The sequence below is a fragment of the Microcaecilia unicolor genome, chromosome 3 (genome assembly GCF_901765095.1).
Source record: "Microcaecilia unicolor chromosome 3, aMicUni1.1, whole genome shotgun sequence".
NCBI lineage: Eukaryota > Metazoa > Chordata > Amphibia > Gymnophiona > Siphonopidae > Microcaecilia > Microcaecilia unicolor.
In genome coordinates, this window is record NC_044033.1 from 44,872,487 (window position 1) to 44,898,832 (window position 26,346).

The 26,346-nt window shown below is 42.1% G+C and overlaps 1 protein-coding gene across 5 annotated transcripts in view; it reads right to left on the reverse strand.

Moving 5' to 3' along the window:
- Positions 1 to 8,534: 8,534 nt before the first annotated feature.
- The window catches only part of RTN4 (reticulon 4), a 150,949-nt gene continuing 133,137 nt past the window's right edge, over positions 8,535 to 26,346 (reverse strand). For all 5 annotated transcript variants that reach the window (XM_030195851.1, XM_030195850.1, XM_030195852.1 and 2 more), the window contains 4 exons: positions 17,384 to 17,453; positions 15,437 to 15,483; positions 13,275 to 13,333; positions 8,535 to 9,490 (listed from right to left, as the gene is read on the reverse strand). In XM_030195851.1, coding sequence (XP_030051711.1) covers positions 9,448 to 9,490; positions 13,275 to 13,333; positions 15,437 to 15,483; positions 17,384 to 17,453 — 219 coding nt within the window. In that variant the 3' untranslated portion in view covers positions 8,535 to 9,447. The remainder of the gene's footprint in view (positions 9,491 to 13,274; positions 13,334 to 15,436; positions 15,484 to 17,383; positions 17,454 to 26,346) is intronic.

A 26,346-nucleotide genomic window follows, 5' to 3' on the forward strand; every position in this document is an offset into this window, starting at 1 on the left:
CATGCCCTCAGAACAGCAACATTTAACACAATTCAAACAAAGAAATGCCACATCAGAAAAATATATAATTATACATTGAAAATGACAACAGGGGTGTTTTTCCTGCTCCACAAAATAAATAAGACCTAGAGAAGACAGTCTTTGGTAACTTTTCCCCAACATGGGCTACTGTTAAGACGTTATTTTATTGTTAACCCCAGTTAGCAGAAACTATCTCACTGCCTAAAATGGGGACCTGTGCTAGAATAGCACAAGTTAATGGTAAATTAACACATCTTAACAGTAGCCCACATTGCTAACTCCCCCCCCCCCCCTTTGAGTAAAACTTTAAATATTAAACCTCCTGCCTATCATACATTTGGAAATGTACTGTATACCTACAGTAGCAGAGAATTTTTACTTTGCATTGTCCCTCTTTGGTGGGGGGGGTGTATTTATTTTAGTTCGCTGCATACTGGAATAAGACTTTGTATATGTAAAGTAATGAAACTGGGAACAAAAAACAAAATATGTTAAAATGAAGGGGCTAGTAAATCAGTAGCACTTAATGGGTAGGAGTGGCTTATTCTCAGATAAGCGACACTCTCCAGGCCCAGCCACTTGTTTTCAGAAGCATTATCTGGATCATACCAGTGAGAATCTTTACTGATCACCTTGGTACTGTCTGCATAGTGTCAAGCTGGAAGTTACTAGGTACAAACGCTGAATAACAGAGGTAGAGGGATAACTTCCAGCCTGTGCCTTATTCAGTGCCAAGCCAGTGCTGAATATCATGAGTATATCAGAATATATAAATGTAAATGCTGCAGGCAGTTTGAAAAGTACATTTCCTTAATCACTAAGTTACAGTGAATCAGGTTATGTGTGTGACAACTGATGGAACAAGTTCTCCCATAGAACTGTGTTAGGCATTTTTTTCAAGGGGGGGGGGGGTCATGTCTCTGCCAACGCACCCCCCTCTCTTCTGATGACTAGACCTGCTTTCTAATGCTCTACACCAGTGCTCTGCCATTGGCCATTTTCAGGATTCAACTAGCTGCAGAAGCTGTTGGAAGGATCCAGTCAAACAGTTGTTCTGAGTCCTGAGTATATCGTACAAGAGCCCCTCCCTACCAAACATTTGGACCCAAAGTATGGGCATAGTTTGCCAATGTCTTAATCCAGTGCTTGTCAATCTTTTTTTTGGCAATCACCCCCCACCACCATGAAATGAGCCAAATCAAATTGTGTAACACCTAGGTGGTGCATAATAATGATGCACTTACAGAGAGCCCACCCAGGTTGTGACCTGGGTTTTGTGACCCCCCCCCCCCCCCATTTGGGGTCCCAACCCACAGTTTGGGAAGCTCTGCCTTAATCTGACCCTGCCCATGACAACAGCTATGAATTGGCAGGGCACATAGCAACCAAGAGGGCAACTGTATGATTCAGTTATCAAGGAGCTAAAATTTGGAATGATATGCCACTACAGATAGGGTTAATTTCTTCTTCCATTTTAATCTGCAACACTATTTTTTCCTTAGTGTCTGTAATAGATAAATCCAGGACTGGTGGGGTATATGCCTGTCTACCAGTACATGGTGACAGAAGACTTAGAACTGTGTTAAGTAGTAGTAGTAGTTATGCCCTAATAGGCAGTGAACAGCTCCTCCAATTCAGTATTCTTATATCTCCCTGCAGGTGAAAGATGTATATCTGAGCAGCTCCTGGACTGATGCTGACACACCTGCTTCTGGTGCTGTGGCCCTTTACCAGTTGAGCTGGGGTGTAGGCAGGGGTGGTAGCCTAGTAGTACCGGATCCCTCCCCCACCCCACTAACCTAGTTGTCTTGGTCACCTTCCTCAACAATAGAAAAAAAAAAACTGACCAGAGAGACAGCAGCTTTAGCTTCTTGGCATCCTTTCAGAAAAGAATCTCTTCAGCAATTCAGTCAGGGGGTGGTTGTGCTGTTAAACGCTGTTCTCACTGTACTGCAATAAAAAAAAAAATAGCATTGAGGCACCCTGTTTCTTGTTCTCCCCCAGCCGGCACGAAGTCACCCCAGCCTCTGTTTTCCTCAGCTTTGGTGGAGCCTCTGGCACCACCCGTTCTCTCGCCTCATTTTGTTCTGCTATTGCCTGAGGCTTTTCCCCTGAAGTTCTGACAGCCTTCTCTTCAGTCACAGCTCTCTTCTTCTCCTCCTGCCCAGGATGACAGCTTCCAAACGAGGGAGAGTGCAACCCTCTTCTGAGATGCTGAAGCCATGGCCTCCGATTCTCCTTCAGTCTCCACTTTCGGACCACTCAGCAGATAAGGGACCCTTTAGAGGAAGGGAAACGCCCCAGTGAGGAGAGAGATGATCCTTCTTGCTCCCATCTCTTCTGCAAGGATGCTCCCTGCCTTAATAACCAAGGCTTTGTATATTAACATTTATTCTCTAGTTCCCCAGTCATCTACTGCTACCTCAGATCCCATGATATTGGGAACCAAAATGCCTCCCCAAAACTCTCACATATGCATGAGGCTATGCAGGAACTCATTTCTGCACAGTGGAACACCCATGATGTAGGGACCACAACATGTAACGTAAAGAGACAAAAATACATACTCAAAAGCAAACTTAGCTTTAGTGAGGAGGTGCTCTTCAACTTCTAAACTATCCATCACATCAATTGTGGCCAGAATTTCATCATAACCACTGTATTAAGACATGATGAAAAATTCTTGTCTGCATTAGAATATACCTGTTTCTCGAGATGAATTCCCTGTGACTGCATATACATGGGGGAGGACTATGGGTGAATTACTTTCCAAAGATATGATCATAGAACATGTGGCCAATGGCAATGCTGTGATACAGCCATCACAGGATGTCAGTGGACAGACACACAAACGAGTCATACAATAACAGTGCACTCTATCACATCTTGTAACAGTAGTAATGTAGTCTATTTGAGTGTCCTTGCAAGATGATATATGTTGGACGGAGTAGTAGATCAGTACGTGTCAGACTGAACAAACACAAATCAAGAATTACCACAGCCAATATGCAAGCAACATTGGTGCTCCACTGGATTGATCAAGATACACAGTGGAGAGTGTGTGATTCTGTGAGAAAAGGGTGGATGGCAATTATGATAAGAAACTATAAAGAACAACACTGGATCTTTCCATAACTCCAGGATGTCTTCACGCCAAAATTGAACAGCCATCATTAATCTGACAAGCACTGTGATTGGTGGGTGATGGCAGCTGATTATTTAAATTGAGTTAGCTAGATTTCAGCACCCTCTTGGCAAGAAAGTGCAATAGCATCGGCAGGATGGATCTGACAGTTTAAATGGTAGGCAGCTTTAAAACTTAAGTTTAAGCTTTTGGAGAAATTTTAAGCACCAACATTGACTGTTAATGTTTATTCACAGGGGGTTTCTTGATAAAGCATTCAGCAAAGCATGATTCATGCCAGTGTATTATTCCCCCCGGCCAACAACTTTCAGATAAGTGACTTAACATTTTGAAAACATTATACGAAGACGTTGGTGGATAAATCTTGAGGGTTTGAATATATTCCATTAAGTTCCATCGCTGAGGTCCCTATTATTTATACTGAACTAGTGAATGAATTGCAGCTATATGACTGAGCAGATACTGTTTACACTACAGTGTACCTAATTGTTGCCTGGGTTAGTGGTTTTACAAAGTTGGAGCCATTGTCTGTCATGGTCATCAGGACTGTCATTAATTCCAAATGTTACATGTTTCTGTTCAAGAACAGATGCAATAGCATCACAAGTGTGTTGGCCTTTAAATCTTGTACAGCTAAGAGCAGCAGATTTTCACACCAAAAAGATCTCATCAATCCACTGCCAAATAAACTGTGATTGCACAACTGCTGACATATAGAGCACTCACAAAGATAACGAACAGAGGCAAAATGTGCATCACACTAACATTTCTCAATAGTGGATACCAGAGATCTTATGCTTAAGATTTTTTTACCAGGCTGTAAGCCTTGATTCAATTTTATACATGCTGGCTGTTCAATGACATTCAGACTTTATCTTCTACAACAAAGTCAGTTAGGCATATCTAGTAGAAGAAAGTAGGTGTTAATTCCTCTATATAATTGGTGAGGCCCAATTTGGAGAATTGTGTTCAGTTTTGGAGGTCATATTTTGCCAAGGACATCAAAAGACTTGAGGCGGTTCAGAGGAAGGTAACAAAAACAATATGGAGCTTGTGGCAAAAGATGTATGAGAAGAGACTTGAAGCCTCAACATGTATGCCCTAAAGAAAAGATAGGGGGGGGGATATAATACAGATGCTTAAATACTTAAAAGGTATTAATATGCAAACTGTTCTGACACCACCCATATCAACCAATCGTTGAGGTAGGGATGCACCCTCATCCCCTCGTTCCTTAGAAATGCTGCCACTACCATCATGACCATTGAGATGTTGCAAGGGAGATGTTGCACGACCAAATGGAGGGGCTTGAAATTGAAATTGGTGGACCAAGACTGCAAATAGAAGGAACCTCTGGTGCTATGGCCATACAGGGCTAGAAACTCCCCCAAGTTGCATCACTGACCTTAGCATTTCCAGGTGGAAATGCTGGAAGCTCAGGAATCGATTCAACCCTTTCAAGTCCAGCATTGGCCATTAAGAGCTGCACTTCTTGGGCCTCACGAAATAGAATACCGGCCCCTCTTGTGGGAGGGCACCGGGACCACCACCCCCAGATCCAACAAGGATCACAGAGTGGCCTCGACCACCTAATGCTTTGAAGAAGCATGGCACAGGGACTCCAAGAAAGTTCTCCAGTCCCATCAGATTCTAACTTCTGTTTCTGATAAATATCCAGGTTCCACTAATCTGTGGTGATATTGGCCCACTCCTGGTAAGCGCAGCTGACCCCCTATTCCAAGTATGGAGTGGATCGGCACTCCATCATTGGGCAGAGTGGGGGAGGCCTCAGCAGCCTGGATCGCTGCTGAAGCCTGGATCGCTGAAAAGCGGTCAAGGATCTACCTGGTCAATACTGCCACCTATCCTGGAGGCATGACCTCGTTGCCCCCAACTTAGAGCTTGCCCTCTGGGAGCTGATGCAACCTGGTGTCCCTCCAGATCTTTCACCAGCTTCTCCAAATCCTCCCCAAAGAAGAGCTTAACCTGAAAGGGCAGTCCGGTGAGCTAGAGGCATCTGCTGCCCAGTGGTGAAGCCACAACAAACGACGAGAAGTGACTACCAACGTCATCTGCTTGGCCAAGGCACACACCAAATCAAAGTATGTCTGCCAAAGATGCAAGTTCAGAGAGGACAAAGTCGGTAGCACCTCCAGATCCTGTTCTGCCGCCTACTGCACCCAGCTAAGGCACGCCCAAGCGAATAGGACTACAAATTGAGGCATGGAGTGCCAAAGCGAAGACCTCAGAAGGAGTGTTTCAGCGAAGCCTCCAACTTCCTATCCTGTATGTCCTTAACGGCCACACCATCCTCCATAGAGTGGTCTTCTTGGTGACAGCTGCCAGCAAGGCATCTACCCTGGTAAGGCAAACTTCTTCAGAGTGTCCGCTGGCACAGGATACAGACCCACCTTAGCCATCTTGAGCCCTGTGTCCGGGGTAGTCAACTGAGCCGCAATGAGCTCCTGAATGGACTCCTAACAGTAAAGGCCCTAGACAGCTTATGGGTTCTAGCCATCTTCAGGTTCACCACAGGAGACACCAAGACCTCCAGATCTTGTAATATTGAGGACCTCCAGGGCCCTAGAAATCAGGGAGTACAACTCCTGATGAAAAATGTGAACCATGGACAGGTCATCAAGCTCCTTTGGTACCAGTTCCCCCTCTTCCAACCGAGACAGATGCAGGAACGCCACAGACAGTCCCTCCGAACAAGTGGGGGGGATGGGGGCCCTCCAACCCCTACTTCAGTTGTGGCCACCAGAGATTATTGCTTCTGCACTAGGTCTGTGGAAAGTGGCGTCCCTGAAGGATCCAGACCCCCTGGTTTCCCCCATAACGGGGAACTGTGAAAGACACAAACTGGGGACAAGACCACTTTAATAAATAGGCCTGATGTATCAACAGAACAAAGTCTGGAGAGAAGGGCTCACAGGCGCCTAAGGCCAAGGCACCTCCTCCCCCCCTGAAGAGCCTACACAGCTGACACGTCAGTGGGAAGATCAAAACACATCAAATGTGCCATGCAAGAAACAGCCCGGCCAGCGGGGGAGAGAGGCCTCCTGCTACCCCACGTTAGAGCAACCAGCCAGGCAAAAACTGGCAGCCAATCACTGTTTTCCACAGCAGGAGCATCTTTTTACTGCTTCTGCTGCCATTCTAAACTGCAGCTGTGATCCAACAGCACTAGTAAATTAAAAGGGGCATGCACCCCAAAACTCATCCACAGCGACAATGCCCCAGTCTATCCCAACTAAGGGTCTGCTCCAGGGAAGCCTCAAGTTGTCCTCCCAGGCCCAGATGCCCCCAACAAAGCATCAAGCTGCTCCAATTTGGTAATCAATAGAAATAAAACAAAACATGGAAAAGAAAATAAGATGATACCTTTTTTATTTGGACATAATACATTTCTTGATTAGCTTTCGAAGGTTGCCCTTCTTCGTCAGATTGGAAATAAGCAAATGTTGGTAGATGACAGTATATATAAGTGAAACATCAAAGCATTCCAGTGACAGTCTAACAGGATGGGGGTGGATAGGTGAGACAGGAAGAGTCCAGTGGATGAGGGACAGGGAGACATGCATGGAGACAGGAGGGTGACAAAGCAGTACAATTTTATGGTTTATAATGGGCTAGAAAACCCAGATCTTTGTTAAGTCCTGTCTGGTGGGTGTCAAAATATTTAATCATTCTGAGTTCAAAGGTCTTACATTCCTGTATTGTTTTAAAGTTCCCTTTTAGGCTTCTTACCATGAAATCACTGGTACAGTGTTCTGGTTTTGTAAAGTGCTGCCCTACAGGAGTGGAATCCTGGCTGGCACTGGCATTTTTCATGTGATGTCTATGTAAATTAAATCTCTTTAGCATCTGACTTGTTTCTCCAATATAGCAGCCTTCGTTGCATTTTTTACACTGAATGATATATACTACATTAGAAGATGAGCACGTGAAAGATTCCTTAATGCTGAATATTTTTCCTTTGTCAATGACCGTGGGGTCCTGTGAAATGTTTTGGCATAGTTTGCAGCTGGATATATTGCAAGGGTGTGTGCCATTCTTTTCTTTTTGAGTCTGTGTTGGGAGCTTACTTCTAATTAGCTTGTGTTTTAAGTTGGGTGGCTGTCGGAAGGCCAGCACTGGTAGAGATGGAAATATCTTTCAGTAATTCATTCTCCTGGAGCAGAGGCTGCAGATCTTTTATGATTTTTTCTTAATTTTTCCAGCTCTGGGTTGTATGTCACTATAAGGGGGATTCTGTCTGTGGCTTTTTTTTTCTTTGTACTGTAACAGATTTTCCATGGGTGTTTTGAGGGAGGAGGCAATATTCTTGGAGACTATTTTGTGGTTGTAGCCTCTCTGTTCGAAGGATGCAGTCAGGATTTCAAGGTGTCTGTCTCTGTCCCCTGGGTCAGAGCAGATACGGTGGTATCTTGTGGCTTGGCAGTAAATAATGGATCTTTTTGTATGTGAAGGGTGGAAGCTGGAGTTGTGGAGGTAGCTGCATTTGTCTGTGAGTTTCTTGTATATGGATGTTTGTATATATCCATCACTGATCGAGACTGTGGTGTCCAAAAAATTGACTTTTTCTGGGGAGTAGTCAATTTTGAATCCGATTGTAGGGTGGTATGTATTGAAGGAATTGTAAAATTGTTTCAGAGTTTCTTCCCCCTCAGTCCAAATCATAAAAATGTCATCGATGTACCAGTAGTATTTTGGTAACCTATGAGGGTCAGGTACAAAATAGGCAATGGACACTGAGGGAAGGGGAACACAGGTGGGCTAGGTACCCGAGACCACCAGACATACCCCTCAAAGATCACACCACTCAACTAATCACCCCTTGGCTCAACTGAGCTAGCCAAGCTAGGACAGGAGCTCCCCAAGCAGAAGAATCCAGGAGCTGGTGTGAATCTATCCACCACCTGCTGGAGATAGAGATATACTAAATGAGGGAGATGCTGGCTGTCCTATAAGGCTGAGTTCAGTTCAGTCATCTCTATCTGCACCTGCTGGTAGATGGACACAACCCATCAGTTTCTGGATTCATCTGCTGCTACAATAAGGAAACCATGATCATTCTGTATACACCATGTTGCACTACATATTCGATAAGTATGTTTCTATGTCTAATGCAGTGGCTCGCGACCCAGTCCTCAAGACACCCCAAGCCATTTGAGTTTTTAAAATATCTGCAAGGAATATGCACACCAAAGAGGCAGTGCATGCAAACTCTCTCATGCATATTCATTCTGGATATTCTGAAAACTTGACTGGCTTGACAATCATTGTACTAATGAATTCAATTGTTAGATTCACTGATATCCCTCTCCCATCCCCCCCCCCCACAAACCACACATACCAAAATCTGTTAGGTCTATAAGCTTTATTGATATTGAATGTTTACTTTCACAATGCATTTCAGGCTTAGTTCAGCATAGCTTTAACTGCAGGTGTATTTTTACTTCAAATTTCTTGCATTACAATTTTGGAAATTTCCAAACATTTGCAGTATTAGATATTCTGTCCACAGATTATCAAAAGGTGAAGTAATCAACTGTGTGCAATGAAGTGTAGGTTGCAGAGTTTACATTGTTTTCAACAGATACTAGTGTTTTTAGAAATAGATTTTTTTTCCCATTTTCAAGCTTGTGTGCTACATTGCTATTCATAAAACCTGTCAATTGTATGACATCAAGCACTGTGGAGCAGCTGAAAGGATCCAAGCTTTGTGAAACACTATATAATATTGGCAATTGATAACACAGTAAAATCACAATACAGCTACACTCATACCAAACAAAAACAAGGTCTTTTTTCACTCTTGCTTGAACGGTACAATCTTCTAAACATTTCATATCAAAATCTGCATCAAATCTCTGCTCACAGACCACATACACAGTGCACAAAACTGAGAATTATCCTCACTGCCTCCTGGTCTACAATTTCTCTTTTAAAAAATGCAGTAAAGACTACCCCCTCGGATGAAGCATTAATGTACAGCGCTCAAAAACCTTTCGCATTTACCAGTGCTTCACACAGGACAAACAAAAATTAGTTTTAAATCCATACATAGCAGCTTACAATGCTTTTAAGATGATGAAAAACAGATGGCAGTCAAAACAGATTTTTCCCTCTCAGTCACTGCATTGCTAAAAAATAAGGATCTGTGAAACTGCACTGCAACGTCAAGGTTTGGTTTCCCCTGACCCTCCCCAGTAACACGAATGAATGCTCCTGCTGTAATCCTGCGCTCCCGATGGAGAGACTATATTGCAGGCGTTTTATTCAGCTTTGCGCTTTAGTCCAGGAATTTTAGCTTGAATCCTAATGGAAACAAAAAAAGTGAATTTTAAAATCTGAGATAGGGTTTGGAGGGAGGTATAATAGGAGGAGGGAGGGGTGGAAAAGGGGAGAAACACTTTAAAATATTGTTGTAAACTTCACTGAGAAACATGGGGGGGTTTATGTGTAATGAATCGATGCAAACAAATGCAAGTGAAGGGTGTACATGTATGTGACTTGTTTAATAAAAATAATTTAAACATAAAATCTGAGATCATTATTTAGCAGTTCTTAAGAGATCCAGGAAAATAAGAATTACAATCATAGCACCCTGCCTTGCCAAAACCTTTATGCAGTGTCGGGAACTGACATTTTGCACTTCTGCTGTCCACACTGGCATATAAAATGAGTCACCTGGACTCATGGAAGTATTTGGTAACCACTCTCAAAAGGGATATTGGTAATTTGGTAAAGAAGACACACCAAGCTGTTTGTCTACTAAAAGCTGTCCAAATGGGGGTTTATCTGCACTTGACGGATATAAGAGAAGATCTAATTACATTACATTTACAGGAGTTTTGCAGGCTTTTTTTTTTTAACCCAAGATGTTTTTTTCTATTCCTCTGGTCTTCCACTTGTCAGAAACAAGTGTTGGGAGCTAGCACCATAAGTACCCTAATTCACAGCCACCCAGCAAACTGTCATCCCTCCCCCCCCCCCCCCCCCACACTCATATAGAACTCTTCTCCCGCCCTTGACCCACTGCACTTAATCTGACCATTGCAGTGAGAGTCCTCAGCCAAGCAGATTGAACCAGAACAGCAGTTCTCAACCTTTAAGCCCAAGGCACACCTACATTATTAAAAAAAAAAAAAAAAAAAGCCTGCATGGCACTCCAACCTCTGCAAACCAGACAGTGTGGTCAGAGGACTCATGGCCAAATGAACCACTAAGGAAACACTGAAGCCCCCAGTCTTCCAAATTTTAAACTCAGAGGGGATGATAAGGGAGAGACACAATGGACCAGATTCCTCTATTTACAAGTAGAGAAGGTAAAGCATGTGATATGGGATGCTGGCTGTTACTTTGGCTGCAACATATGGCTACCAGAGCTCTTCACTGCCGTCTTTTCTTTTCTTTTACACTGAACTAGCGCTTCTTTTTGTTAGGAAGGAAGCACAACTACAGAAAAGCCTGCCAGACACTGGGAGAAGGGGTAAAGTGGGGGTGAGGAAGGGACCTGGACTCCCAGGTATGCCCCCAAAGATGGCACCAGCCAAATACCCAGTCTCAATTGGCAAACAAGCCCAGGAGACCCCCAAGGGCCAACAAATCCTGGAGCTTGGTATCACTGCCTTCAGTTTGGCTACCTCCACCTGCTGGTACACTGATACAACCCACCAGTTCCTGGATTCATCTGCTGCAGACACTAAGGAAATTAAAATCTGTTAAGATTGCTATAATGAATCTTTAGCCCTTCAGAAGAAAACTTGTAGAGGATTACAAAGATGATGGAGGAAGACTAGGGATAAGCTTCATTATAGTTAATATTCACATGCCAAAGATTGTAAGACTGCAGTCTCTTTAGCTAAATTTATTTTTTTTTTGTTTGATTTACAAGTACAGCAGCAGGTAACTCCTCTAAAGAACTATTCTGAATGTTTAATACATTAACTAATGTGAATACTGTAACTTCCTCATCTCAGGTTGTACAACTGTCTGCAGACAATTTGGCCTCATTTTTTCAGACTAAAGTAGAGAAAATTAGGCAGAATTTTGATACTGAATATGATACTTTACGAAAAAGTCCAAGGTTTTGAGTGTAATATTGGACTTGGAGATGATCTTTTCAAGATCACATTACTGCTCTTGTAAAAATATTTTAATTTTAGTTTGCGCCAACTTACAGCAATTCAGTCAAGTCTGAGCATGGAAAGTTTTAAGAGTCTAGCCCAGGCTGTCCTTTTACCATACCTTGATTATTGTAACTCCCTATAGGGAGGGGGGGGGGGGGGCTTACATTTAAGCTTTATGAAGACTGCAACTTCTTCAGAATATGGCTGTCAGATTGATTTAGAGTTAATAGATCTGAGAGAGTGACTCCTCTTTTTAAAAAACTGCACTGGCTTCAGAGTTCATTTGCGTGTTAGTTTCAAAAACCATGTAAGCCAATTTGAAGTTAATAGGTCAAAATTCAGCTTGTTTATCTAAATATTTGATTATATTGTCTGTGTAGTGCGCTTCTCGTTTTATACATTCTAATACCTTACTGTTTCCAAATTTTCGAGGAGTTAGGTTTAAAAGTTGAGTAATTTGTTCCAATTTTTAGAAGAAAAAGTTTGGAATAAAATTCCTTATCATATTAGATCTATTTAGTCCTGTTTGTTTTATTTAGGAAACGGCTAAAGAATTATTTTCAGACGTAGAATAAGTTTAATTTAGTTTATTCTATTTTAATGAGTTATTTTGTAATTCTGTTTGGTTGAAATATTTCTTTTTTTATTGTAATCTGCAATGAATCCAGTGGAGATATAGCAGAATATAAATTGTATATAGAATAGAATAGAACTGGAGGCAGAATATAGTAAGCTGCAGCAGCGAGGGAGACGGGAGGCAAGTGACGACTGCACCAGGGCAGGGTAGGCAATATTACCGTTGAGTGTTTCATAGGGGGTGGAGAAGGGTTTACACCCAGCAGGGAAGAAATGCACCTCAGCAAACAATCTTCCAGTATTCCCAACAAGTTCTGCAATTTTTACTATAGTATTCTACAGACTCTTTCAAGAGCCAATGTGGTCTTCTGTCAGGCTCATGAAACATCATTTTGGATAGGCTTCAGCAGTGCAAGGACCACTGGCCCAACTGCATGTTCTTTTGTTACCAACTGCAGGTAAAACAGGCCCACACTCATATCTCCACACCTTTTCTGGGTTCGAAAATTCAGGTTTTTCCTGATCTCTCTCGAGAGACACAAAGAAAAAGGAAAGATTTTCTACTATTAAAAGCAAGAGTCCTACAATTAGGTGGGACCTTTAATCTTAAGTTTCCATGTAAATGTTATATTTCCTTACAATCCACTAATTATATTTTTTTCGAACCTGGAAAAAAAAACTTAAAATATTTATAGCTAGTAAGGAGTAATCTGGCGTTAACTTGAATTGTATTTATCGGCTGCCCTGACTTGAGTCCTTGCCCTTTCCTGATTAAGATTTATTTGTATTTTGGTAGATTGAGGTGGGTTACCACTTCATTTTTGGTGTTTATATATGTACCTATATCTTGGATCAATAATTTGTGGTCTAATATAATATATTGTTTTTTCCTTTTCCTCTTCTGATATATGTCTATGAAAATTAGACTTTTGTAATGCCATTTATGTTTATGATATAAATGTAATGAAAAATCAATAAATAGATAATTTAAAAAAAAAGAAACAGGCCCACAGCATAAACATCCTAGATCTGCACATCAGAAGACAGGAGGGACAACAGTGTGGATCCCGGGAGGAAGACAGAACCAAGGCAAAATCTTGTTTCTGTCCAGCACATTTTAATCGCAAACCCCATGTACGCTTGCTGTATAACCAACATGTTATAAAATCGGTTATAAAAAAACGACTTGTGCTCATTCAGAATGGATTGTCAAAGAAAAAATTCTCACCATTAGTTCTGGGATACAGTGGACTAGATGGTTAGAATGGTAAGAAAAAGACAAGTTTTAGTCACAGATGACCAAAAGTGAGCAATTCAGTGGCACCACCCACTTATATGTACTTTTCAGGTAAGCAATACAAAAATTGTATAAAACAGAAATGTGGAATACTTACTTGGCAATACCATTTTTAATATTCTTGTTTACAAGTTCTAAGTAGTGATCAATTTGTGCCTAGGAAACAAACAGTTAAAAGTCAGACCACTATACCAAATACACAGGGGTCCTTTTACGAAGCTGTGGCAAAAGGGGGCCTCTGCTGGCGTGTGTTTTTGACACACGCAGAGGCCCCCTTTTACTGCAATGGGTAAAAAGCAGGTTTCTCTTTTCCTAAAGAAATGGCCGTGCAGCAAGTGAACCACTTGCCGCATGGCCATTGGGGGTGGGGGGGGGGGGAGAGCACTTACCGCCAAGGGCTCCGGCGCTAACCTGGCAGCGTGCGGAACTGGTACATGCTGGGGGAGGGAACTACTGCGGTAGCCTGGCGGTACTTCCCTTTTAGCGGGTGGTAAAGCGCACGTTGGGCTTACTGCTGCTTCGTAAAAGGGCCCCTCAATAACATAGCAAATGACAGCAGATAAAGGCCAGCACAGCCCATCAAGGCAGCCAGGGTTGTTGCTGTGACTACATACAGGTTAACTCCCTCCCCCAACCTTTGTCTTTAGGTGTAACTGATGACTGGTACAAGTCTACCACCCTCCCCACATGCCATTTTCTATTTTTTTTTTAAACTTCACACTTAAATTGTTTTAAAGTTGTACTATGAATGGAAATGCTCTATATTTATTCCATTGCTATGTCATATAGGGATAAACAATTTACAATACAATACAATACATGAAAACTACAGCACATCACTTATGATCTTTTGAACCCAAAAGTGCACAGTTAAGTACTAGCAGTGAACAAGGGTGTCTGGAATTCACATGGACCTGAAAATTCCAGGTCTTAATCTGGCTCTTATTACTGCAAAGGCTGCTCAGATTTCTCTCAGCATTGTCTTCAGACACCAATGTGACCACCTTTAAATAGCAAAGTGCACCAAGGTCTCACTGTGAAAGTGTTCACTCTTTTGCCTTAAGAAATCAAAGTTGTCTATATAACAAGGAGCGATGCTATTCCCAAGAATAATCCTAAGTGAGGGTTTACTGCAGAGGCATAGCTATGTGGGGCTACGGGGGACTAGGCCCCCATAGATTTGGCCCTGGACCCCCTTGCTGACGACCCTCTCAACCCCCCTCCCACCATCAAACCGCCATCGCCTACCTTTGCTGGCGGGGGACCCCAACCCCCGCCAGCCAAGGTCTTCTTCCTTCGTTCTGTTTCTGAGTCTGACGTCCTGCACGTTGTACGTACAGGACGTCAGACTCAGAAACAGAACGAAGGAAGAAGAGGACCTCGGCTTGTGGGGGTTGGGGTCTCCCGCCAGCAAAGGTAGGCGACGGCGGCGGAGGGCTGGCGGCGGGAGTGGGGGGGGGGGGCTAAAATGTGCCCCCTCAACTTGGGCTCTGGACCCCCCTCCCACCGAAGTCTGGCTACGCCCCTGGTTTACTGAAAACAATCAAAACCCAGAACAAATGAGAAGCTTTGGAGTTGTACAAACTTACTTTATTAAGTGAAAACAAGGCAAAAATTTGAGTTCAGTGTCCTGTGAAGTCATTACCAAAATGGGTCTCTAAAACCAGCCCAGTATAGGAGCTCTGTAATAAGCAATTCCTTACTGTCCATAAACTACCAGATAGTCTAGTTATCAAAATCTTTAGCTACAAAACAGTACAGCATTTGGAAAGAAATGTGGCCCTCTCCGTGAAATGGACATAGGGTCCCAAAAATGGTTTTGGAAATAGTGTTGAGAAAAGCTGAATTGAACCAGTTCTGTATGGCCGAAATTCCAAGAACAATATAAGAAACTGAACAAGGGTTACAGAAAAAGGTTAGTTGAAGTTATTGCTGCTCAAAGTATCACTAGCTACTGAACAAAGGGTTCACATACTTTTTCCACACAAGGACACAATGGGGGTTCAGGTTAGGATGTAATCATGTCTTTAGTACAAACTACAAAATGCAGACCGTTCTAAGAGGTTCACAAACCCTTAGCGCTGTATTTCTTCTAATTATAAGAAAAATGCAAAGTCTCATCTGTAGGTGAACCCTTGTACACAGAAGTTCCAACTCTTTTGCCAAACCACAGAAAAGTCTGGGCAGAACACCTCAAAGGGTTACTTATATTTGGGAATTTAAATACATCACATTAACCCAGTTTTTAAAATTTCTTACCTGGTGTCTTTCATAAATAACTGGAATACTGAAAAGTGAAATCAGAGCTAAGGAAACAAACAAAAAAAAGTTGTATGTAGTTTTCAATGTATCAAAACCTAATTTACAGATGTCTGTTGTAACATTTGTATATGGCATTCCATTTCCAACACAAATCCCAAACTTACATTATCTAAAATATTTGATTACGCAAGGCACAGAATCCATTGACATTCCTGGCTTGTCCTCAGCTGCAGAACCCCACTTGGGACTGTTTAAAACTAAAAAGCCAGCTTGAAGTGCTGGTAGGTCTGCAGTCATGTCAGGATATAATATTGCTCCAACATTTTCAAAAGGGCTTGAGACCCATCTGTCTAGTTTCTTATACAGACCCTTCACAGTGCCTTCCTCCTTGCAGCTCAAGTTACTTTGACCTCACTTAATCCCACCTCTAAGCATCCCAATAATGACCTCACTTACCTTGCAGTTTATCCATTTTAACTAAACCAAGTTCCAAAAAGCAGGGCCTGTCTCATGTGTCTGTACAGCACTATGTATGCCTGGTTGCATTATACAAAGATTAAATTTGTCCTTTGCTTCCAGTCTACAAATATTTCCAGCCATTTTTGGCCTCCCTTGCGCCAGCATTTTGGTTTCTGCTCATTTGAGATTCTAGCACAACTGCAATCTACTTCTACTGGCTATAGTATTGTTGGCCTGCAGTCATTCATCCAGAATCCTCTTGAATCCAGTAAATGAGTACCATGGCCAGTAAGCAACCTCTGAGCAACAATGGCAGATATGAATGCTGCCTCTGTCAGACCACCACAGAAGCTAAATCTGCATTCCCCACAGAACAGCCTCACATAAGCAGCTGAAGGCATCCACTGAACATGTAGGCTGTTTCCATCTTAATGGAGTCCAGTGGTTTGTATTCTATATATTTCTTCCACCTTTTGTTACAAACCATTAGTGGGTCTTATGGCCCTCTGCTGATTTTCTGTGTGGGGGGTGGGGGTTGTTTGTATGTGTCATATAAGACGACACCAGAGATCAGGAGAATTGCCAGAGGATGTTTTATTCTCATTAGCTGGCAAAATATCAAACGCAGCATACCTGCTACTCTCTACCGCCAAAGAATCAAGCTATTCTTTCCAGCTCAAGGCAATTCTTTCCACATCTCAAAACAGCTTTTATTAGTTACTTAATAAAACAATTACTAAAGGACTTCAAAGTCATCTTGACTTCTCCTTCCAGCAGTTCTATAAACCAGTACAATACCACACAGTTCGGCTAGTCTCATTTAAATTGAGCTCGGCTGAAAGGTCAGACTATACTAAACTCTTTGCCCCCTTCAAATTATACACCTTTCTTTTACGATATAACTAGTAAAAGAGGCCTGTTTCAGAGCAAATGAAACGGGCGCTAGCAAGGTTTTCGTCGCCAACACCCCCTCCCCTCCCTGGCCAACCCCTTCGTTGTTCTGCCATTGCTCCGCCCCCGTCATGACGTTTGACACGAGGGCGGGGCCCGGAGCAATGTCCCACCCCCCTCCGCCTCCCTCCCTGCCAACCCGTTCGTTGTTCTGCCATTGCTCCGCCCTCGAGGGCGGGGCCCGGAGCGATTTTGGTGGCTTCACCACCACGAACCTTGGAACCTTTTTGAAGGAAGTCAGGGCTTGGCTTCACTGACGTCAGTGTCCTCAGAACGTTGAGGGTGAGTTTTATTATAGTAGATTTTGCAGAGTATAAGCGTATCCTTTAGGCATCTGTTACTTTATTATATTAGGGATTGACTCTTTGACTTAGCTTTATTGTCTCTCCAACTGGGATTTGGTGTTTTTGATATTGATTTTTCTCATATATACAAACCTCAAATTAAAACCAATGAACTCTATGTCATACTTGAGTCAGACCTAACCCAAGTGAATTTTATGACAAGTTTCAGTTAAAGCTTTTGAAGACTTACCCAAAATCATTAATGTCAGACCATTGAACAAGGCACCAACATACGTCATGATCCACATCAACACTGCAAACTAGAAGGAAAAGAAAATACATTATTCTCTGACCTCAGTCATCACTGTTAATAAAACTAAGGCCCCCGAGTGTTGAAAAATCCCAAGGGTGCACACAAGGTTCAGTCAGAACAGTAAAGGTTTCCAGGTTCAGTGCATTAGAATACGAAGACAAAATAAGAGCCCCCCCCCCTCATCGTAAACACATCTAGTACATAAGGACTATGCTGCTAGATATCATCCGACGTGGACCATGCCGAGTACTCCTGTAGATAAAGGCTTTTGCTCATTTAATTTGTACAATGTAGTGCAAACTAGCACAATTCAGATTTGTACAAGCCCAGTTATTCTTCCAGAAGCAGAATACTGCTATAAGACAGTATAATTTCAAGAGTAAGGAATGCACACTGCAATTCTGCAGTCTCCATTTTAAGAGGTGACCATTCTTTACACATCACTCTGACCACCACGTATTTCCCAGCTATATCAGCTAATAATGGTTTATTAACTCAAACCACTACATTTTTTCCATTTTGGTTCCAGATTGGGTTCAACTTGTATTCTGGGATAATGCTAAGAGTCCTTAACTGGTTCTGCACAAATGAACCAACCAGCTTGGTACTTGTTCACATGAGATTTAAAATGATCTTCTGAAAGCAGGGGGAACAAGTCAAAAAACTGTCAGTTAAGTACTCCTGAGGCATATGTGAAAGATAAATGCGAATAAATTCAAATGTATTTGTTGATTATTTTTACTGATCTCAGAATGTATTTCACACATACTTTATCTATTGGGATTTAACAACCGCCTTTATGAAGAGATTCACCCAAAGCAGTGTAAATCAAGTACAGTTTAACAAACAATTTTAATAGCATAATAAAATGACCAAATATAAACAAATACAATAAATGAGGTAAACTTGAAAACAGCAAATTAAAACCTAATAGGACTAACGGCATCAAACATATACACGTTGAACAACACAAATTCAAACACAGATATAATACGATGTCAGCATAATACTAACGAAGCATGCATTAGAAGATTCAAACAACAGGATATGCTGCTAATGCTTTTCTACAATACAGCTTACCATGTTAGCCGAGGGGCCAAGTTAAGATATACAGATGGGGACAAGATGGGTGGTACAAAGTTGGGATAAATACATGGGAGACTAAACTAAAGGCAAGTTCTTTGTACAGTAAAACAAGATAAGGAACTGGTCTGAGTTATAGTGTGTGTAGCAAGCTAGTCCAGGTGCAAAGTGATATATAGTCAATCACTACTTGTATTAAAGGTTTGAGAGAAGAGCCAGGCTTTCACTTTCCTGAAACAGAGGTAGTCATGAGTTAAACACAACCCCTCTTGGAGCGAGTTCCAGAGTGTGGGGGCTACTCCTGAGAAGGCTTGCTGGTGGGTATCACATCGTACAATTTCTTTTAACAACTGGACAGTGATGCTCTTTGGAGAGTTAGGTACCAATCAGTGGCTCCAGAAACAGAATGAGTCAAAGGAGTTGGCTCTGTAGATGCTTGAGCACCCCCAATATTAAACAAACTGACTATCCAGGGAGTGGCCATTTTCACTGGGTTTAACACATTATTTTGGAAAGTTGGCTCCTGAGGAATGAGTTACTCAAGGATCACTTGAATTTGAGGAACACTAATGAATACTAACTATATAAAAAATAAATTGTATGTGACTTTAAGGACATAAGTACAGGAACAATAAGGCCAGCATAAGACAGTATTTATTACCTGTGTGCTGTGTGTTCAGTCTAAGTGCAGTGAGCAGAGCCAGAGGGATGTGAGCACTACTTGGGCTCATAAGTACATGGAGCAAAGACTAAAGCACGAGCTTTAGAAGGGTAATAGTAATTGTCCAACATATTAAATGAACAAAATCAAAACAAAGAACTAGCATGATAAATTGCCCTTTGATTTGTCCACCATCTTGGTTTACTTGCTCAGCAGCTGGAAGAACAACTGAATCGTGTTAGCTCCTACATCTGTGAAGAAGGTGACAAATAGCTGATTCTCAAATGTGGCAGAAACTGCAAAAGTGAACCCCAAAGATCATTCCGGAGATGAACACTGGAACCGTTACAACTGCCGAGACTGTAGCTGAATTCTTTATAATAGGAAAACACCACCTCTATGACGTACAGATCATTTTAGGCTTTGCCTGCTGCTACCTATCACATTACTAAGTTCATTTCAGCATCCAAAGCAGCAGAAGGAACAATGCCACACAGAAGGATCATTTAAAGATTTTCTATCCCTCCAGAGTCACATGCAGTTTTTAAAGACATTGAATCTTTATTTATATATATATATATATATATTTATGTCAAGAGAACCATAAATATCTGCTGATTCAGCCAGACAGCTGTTGTAGCATCAGTGACTTTTATCAATATTATGGCTGCTAGTGGTCTGTCACAGAGTATTTGAGGGCTCTTCTGTCCACAGGAAATCAAGTATTACAGATATGTATACCCTAAACAAGATGGATCACAAGTTACACACCACAGCTTTATTGACACAGTGACCTGTCATGGCGACGTTTCACCCAAAGGCTGCATCAAGGGTAGTAAAAGTAGTAGAGCGCCTTCAGACTTGCAGCACAGGCTGTCAACAGCATGTACTTGTGACTGTGCGTCTAGCCCCCTCTTTGGCCATTTTCAAGTCCAAAGTTAAAGCCCACCTCTTTACCACTGCTCACTTGCCCTGTCCTTTTATCCTCACCTCTTTATTCCCTTACCCTTAATTGTTCTATCTGCCTGTCTTATCTAGATTGTAAGCTCTTTGCGCAGGGACTGTCTTTTTGTGTATGGTGTACAGCGCTGCGTATGCCTTGTAGCGCTATAGAAATTATAACTAGTAGTAGTAGTAGTAGTCTACATTCTGTTGGCTAATATTGATGTCTAGTGATATTAAGCATCTGCATTTAAAACTACATTAGCTTTTTTGTTTGTTTGTTTTTATTTTAGCTCACACCTTTCAGTAATACCTCAAGATGAGTTACATTCAGGTACAGTGGGGACGTTCCTGTCCCCAGAGTTCATACCTGAGGCAATAGAGGGTGAAGTGCCTTGCCCAGGTTCATAACGTGTCAATGGGATTTGAACCCTGGCTTCCCTAGTTCTCAGCCTACTACTCTAACCAATAGGCAGCTACCCCTCCTGTTTTATAAACCAGACAAACTGGATATCTGTACAGGCAGGGACTGTTACCAAGGGGAATCCAAAAGAAATGTAGGCAAACCCATAATAAGGACTATTTACAGGATGTCAATAGCAATTTGCACAGGTAAACTAGTTCCTTAAGATAGCTCGAAGTGCATGTTTACTTTGTGCCTTGGGCAAGGAATGTAGTCAGTCTGGGCTGCATATAAAAAAAATACACATTTTCCTAAGAAATCTACTCATACAAGCAGCAGCTGCAAAGTACACAAGCATTTTGAACCCAGAGCAAATCTGTGCCAAATCATGCACAAAGCCTGGATAAAAGAGACCCACAAACATGGCACTGATGCAGACAGGAGGCAATTTTCAACCACGAGCAGCGTGATCACTTCCCAAAGAAACTGTGACCAGGGAATGAACTGGCGATGATTGCACAGTACAGACTGATTGAATTTTGGTTTTGGTGTTAAAACTGAGCCAAAATCCTTTCTGCCTGTTTTGGTTTCGGTTAAAAGTTATTTTAATTTTTGCCCACGTTTTCGGTTTTGGCTGAAAATGACCATGTAAGATGCAGACTGGTTCACATTCATGCTACCAAACTTGACTTTTCAATGTTAGTTTCAGTCAGGCTCTATTGTACAGATTCTGTACTCTATTGGGTTGTTTTTTTTTTGTACAGATGGAGGTGTACTACTAACCACAGCTACAAGGATGAATACCTAACAGTGCCTGATTGTAACTCACCTTCAACTACTAATGTAAAAGGTATGATGTAATGACTAAATAAATGGGCTCCTGACAGTTCTTACAACTGTCTAGCCACTACTAAAATTTCTTCCCATTGTGAGCTTCTGCAGGTTCCAGTACTGCCAGACTAAACGCACAGTCAGCTTAAATTATCTACAAAACGGGATGTGTTCTACAACTATTTCTACATGATAAATTAAGGAGAAGAGCATCCAAAAGCACAAGTTTCAGGATGTGTTATGCTCTTTGGGAGTCCATGACTTACTGAGCAAGGGACAGTGCACTGTACAAAGTACAGCCTCTAAGTGGACGATGACTTAAGAAAAAATAGTGAGTCATACGTTTGATATACTGCTCTTCTGAGGTACAACCAAAGCAGTTTAGAAATATGACATACAGGTACTTTGTCCCTGCTGGGCTCACAAATCTTTTGAAGTGTAGCTGCTGCTGAGAGGTGAGTGGGGGAGGGGGGGGGGCAAAAGGGAACCTGAAAGGTTAATCTGCCCTAATTTGCCTAAATATATTTGCAAGACTCCCATCTTCTGCAGGCTACAGAAGCACAGGAGGCCAGCATTCAGTAACCTTCCCTTTAAAACAAACCCCTCCCACTCTGAAAGGTGATCTCTATCATTTTCCTCATTACTCCTGAAGACATCTGTACATAATATAGGTCAAAATGTATTTTGCACAATTTTAAAATTTGATCACTTGCATTGAGTACTAGCAAGTAAAAAAACAAAACAAAACAGAAAAACAAACCTTGAGTACAGTAAAAAGTGCAATTTCTGCCACAGGAATTCCTCCAGAAGCACTTCACAGCTAAAGGATGTCTTTTCTAGAAATTTTAGTTTGGCAATCTACGGAATGCAAGGGGACACTCATGAAAGTACTAAACACAGCTCAGAAGACTAGAAAGAGCGTGGAGCAAGAAAAAAAAGACGAAAACACACTTAAAAACTGGAAACAACTACAAAGAAAATACAAGTACTCCATCAGACAAACGAAAAGGACGCATTACAAAACCAAAATAGGACCAAATTACAAGGACACACACAAACTCTTCTCACTCAAATAATCTTCTAAAAACTACCACGGTTACATCCAACAACTCAGATACCCCATCAGCAACCAACCTTGCAAATCACTTCAAGGAAAAAATCATAAAGCTCCGACTCACGATACCTACTAATGCAACAGATTACATAAATATCCTTGAATGTCTAGACCCAAAACCCGAGGAATGCCCACCAGACCGATCATGGACCATTTTGACACGATCTCATCAAATGCTCTCTCACATTGGCTCAGAAAATACGCCAAATCACAATGCAAACTAGACATCTGCCCTAATAATCTAATAAGATCAGCACCCAAACACTTCAAAACAGAAATCACGAACCACGTAAATCACAGGCTACAAAATGGGCTCTTCCCCATGGACAAAGGAAACATCCTACTTACGCTGCTACCAAAAGATGCTAAGGAAAGCTCAATGGACCTAACCAATAGATGCCCAGTAGCATCTATTCCACTTACAGCTAAACTCATGGAGGGTATAGTGACGAAACAACTTACTGAATACCTAAATAACCAATCTTGCACGATTCTCAATCAGGATTTCGATCAAATCACAGCACCGAAACAGTTCTAGTGTCAGCAATGAACTCATTTCAACAAACAATCGCAACTGGTAACAACATACTCCTTCTACAATTTGACATGTCCAGTGCCTTTGACATGGTTAACCATGAAATACTGTTACATATACTAGAATACTTCAGAATAGGAGGTAGTCTTCAAATGGTTCAAAGGATTCCTGATCACAAGATCTTACCAAGTAACAACGAACGCGGAAAGATCACCCCCATGGACACCCGAGTGTGGAGTTCCCCAGGGATTCCCCCTCTCACCAACCTTATTCAACCTGATGATACCTTTAGCCAAACTGCTGGCTAATCAAAACCTCAACCCCTACATATATGCAGATGACGTCACAATCTACATCCCGTTCAAACAAGATCTAAATGAAATCACCAACGAGATCAACCGAAGCCTCCAAATAATGCACACCTGAGCAGATGCATTCCAACTAAACACAATGCAGAAAAAAACACAATGTCTTGTACTCACCTCACAACATAACACAAAACACTTCTCTACCATAACCACATCATACTGTTCTCTCCTTATCTCAAAAAACTTGAAAATTCTTGGAGTCACCATTGATCGAAACCTCACCCTTGATGACCACGTGAAGAATACAACGAAAAAGATGTTCCACTCCATGTGGAAGCTTAAAAGAGTAAAACCTTTCTTCCCGAGGTACGTATTCCGCACCCTGGTACAGTCAATGGTAATAAGTCATCTGGACTACTGCAACGCACTATATGCTGGATGCAAAGAACAAACTATCAAAAAACTACAAACTGCCCAGAATACTGCCGCCAGACTCATATTTGGAAAAACTAAATATGAAAATGCAAAACCCTTAAGAGAGAAGCTCCACTAGCTCCCACTTAGGGAGCGCATTACGTTCAAGATCTGCACAATTGTACACAAAATCATTCACGCAGATGCCCCAATCTACATGCTAAATCTCGTAGACCTACCTCCAAGAAACACAAGAGCATCCCGCAAATTCCTCGACCTACACTTCCCCAATTGTAAAGGACTAAAGTACAAGCAGATGCACGATACTACATTCTCGTACCTGGGCACAAAACTGTGGAATGCACTGCCCACAGACCTGAGAACAATCAACGAAACAACTATCTTTCGCAGATCCCTGAAAACATATCTCTTCAACAAGGCATACAATGAGAACTAACGGCCACACTAATCCACCCGACAACCCACTCAGCCAAGATAGCTCACCTACTATAACTACCTTAATCGCCCCTTTCCTTCGTCCTTCTACCCTCACTTAATCTCGGCACAATATCAAATATATGTCATCCTGCAATGACTGTCAACAAAACTATGTAAACCACATTGAACCTGCAATGACTATGCTAACAAAACTATGTAAGCCACATTGAGCCTGCAAATAGGTGGGATAATGTGGGATACAAATGCAATAAATAAAATAAAAATAAATGTTACAGACTGTGTTGGCCAGGGGCGTAGCCAGACTTCAGCGGGAGGGGGGTCTAGAGCCCCCCACCCCCGCTGCCACCACCACCTTTGACCCCCCTCCCCCTGCAGACGACCCTGCTAGGAGTAAATCGACCCCCCCCCTGCCGCCGCCAACTCTCCGTCGCCTACTTTTGCTGGCGGGGGACCCCAACCCCCGCCAGCCGAGGTCCTCTTCTTCTCTCCCTTCGGGCCTTTCCCCCTCCTGTGTCCCGCCCTCGTGGGAACAACATCAGACGAGGGTGGGACAAAGGGAGGGAAGGTCCGAAGGGATGAGATCTGCCGCTGCTGGGCTTTCACACGGAGGTGAGGCGCTGTGATTTGAATGCAGGGGGCCTGATGGCAGACGGAGGAGGTGGGGGGGAAGGTGAGACCGGGGACTGCAGCAGAGTTCAAATTTTCAAAGCACAATCTAGCATAGATAGCATAAACAATCGCTAGTTTCCTGCAATAATGCACAGGTACATTCTATGGTTAAGAGTTAAAAAAAATTCTGTAGCAATTCTGGCACATTAACATGTTATATATTAAATTCTAAGCCATGCAGACTACTGCAATGGAATTTATGCAGGATGCAAAGAGCAACTCAAAGAAACTACAGACCACTCAAAACACCACAGCCAGGCTTATATTTGGAAAATCACGATTCAAAAGCCCTCCAAGAAAAACTGCATTGGCTCCCAATCAAAGAACGTATTACTTTCAAAATCTGCACCCTGGTCCACAAAATTATCTATGGCGAAGCCCCTGAATATATGATCGACCTCACAGACCTGCCAAACAGAAACACAATCGAACTTACCTAAATCTTCACTACCCTAGCTGCAAAGGACTCAAGTACAAATCAATTTACGGATCCAGCTTCTCCTATATAAGCACGCAACTGTGGAATGCATTACCGAAAGCCATAAAAACAAAGTACAGCCACCTTAACTTCTGGAAATCAGTAAAGACCAACCTGTTCGAAAAGGCATACCCTACTGACCCAACTTAGGTTTCTGAACCCAGCAACACATCGAAACCAAAGCTCGTAATGAACACTACACAACTCTTCTTCTCCACGATACCCTAATGTGTCTGTAACACATGAATCTCATTCGACAATAACATCACTCTGTATTTGTTTCATCACTGGAGGTGGCTAACGCCTCATGGTACTATGTAAGCCACATTGAGCCTGCAAATAGGTGGGAAAATGTGGGGTACAAATGTAATAAATAAATAGTTTTCCAACCTTACTGTGCACCAGCATAAAATGTTTTTAAAAGTTTTATGGGTAAGGGAGATCAATGATTGACAGTAATGTTTTTATTGGCTTTAAATTATTTTAGTGAACCTTGCTCCGTTTATCATGAAATCAGTACCTCTCTACAAACATGCTTCCTAAAAACAGTATTGGAGATGAGATGTTAAACAGACAAGCAATCTTATGCCTCTGAAGTACAAAGACAAAGTCCATGGAAGGACAGACTAGAATCTGGGCAAACTGTCTAGCTACAAATGAGGAAAAGGAAGAGAAAGTGATACAGAGTGAGCAGAACAGAATCCTACTTTAGAGGACTATAGAAAAGAACCTACCCTCCATTAATTGGAGACTTACCAAGGGAACTAAAATAAAAAAAAACCTACCAAAGCAACAGGATGCAAGACTCTTTAGGCATATGTTAATGAAGTTCCTGTACATGTGTACAACGCAGGTATGGGTACAAAATGCAAACTGCATGAAAGATGCAAGGCATGACTGTTCAACAGCATTATGATATGTGCTCTTGCTTTGAAGATATTGAAAGCCGCGTGTCTGTACATGTAGGTCTTTTAGCCAGTCAATTCTTATGATATACCAACTT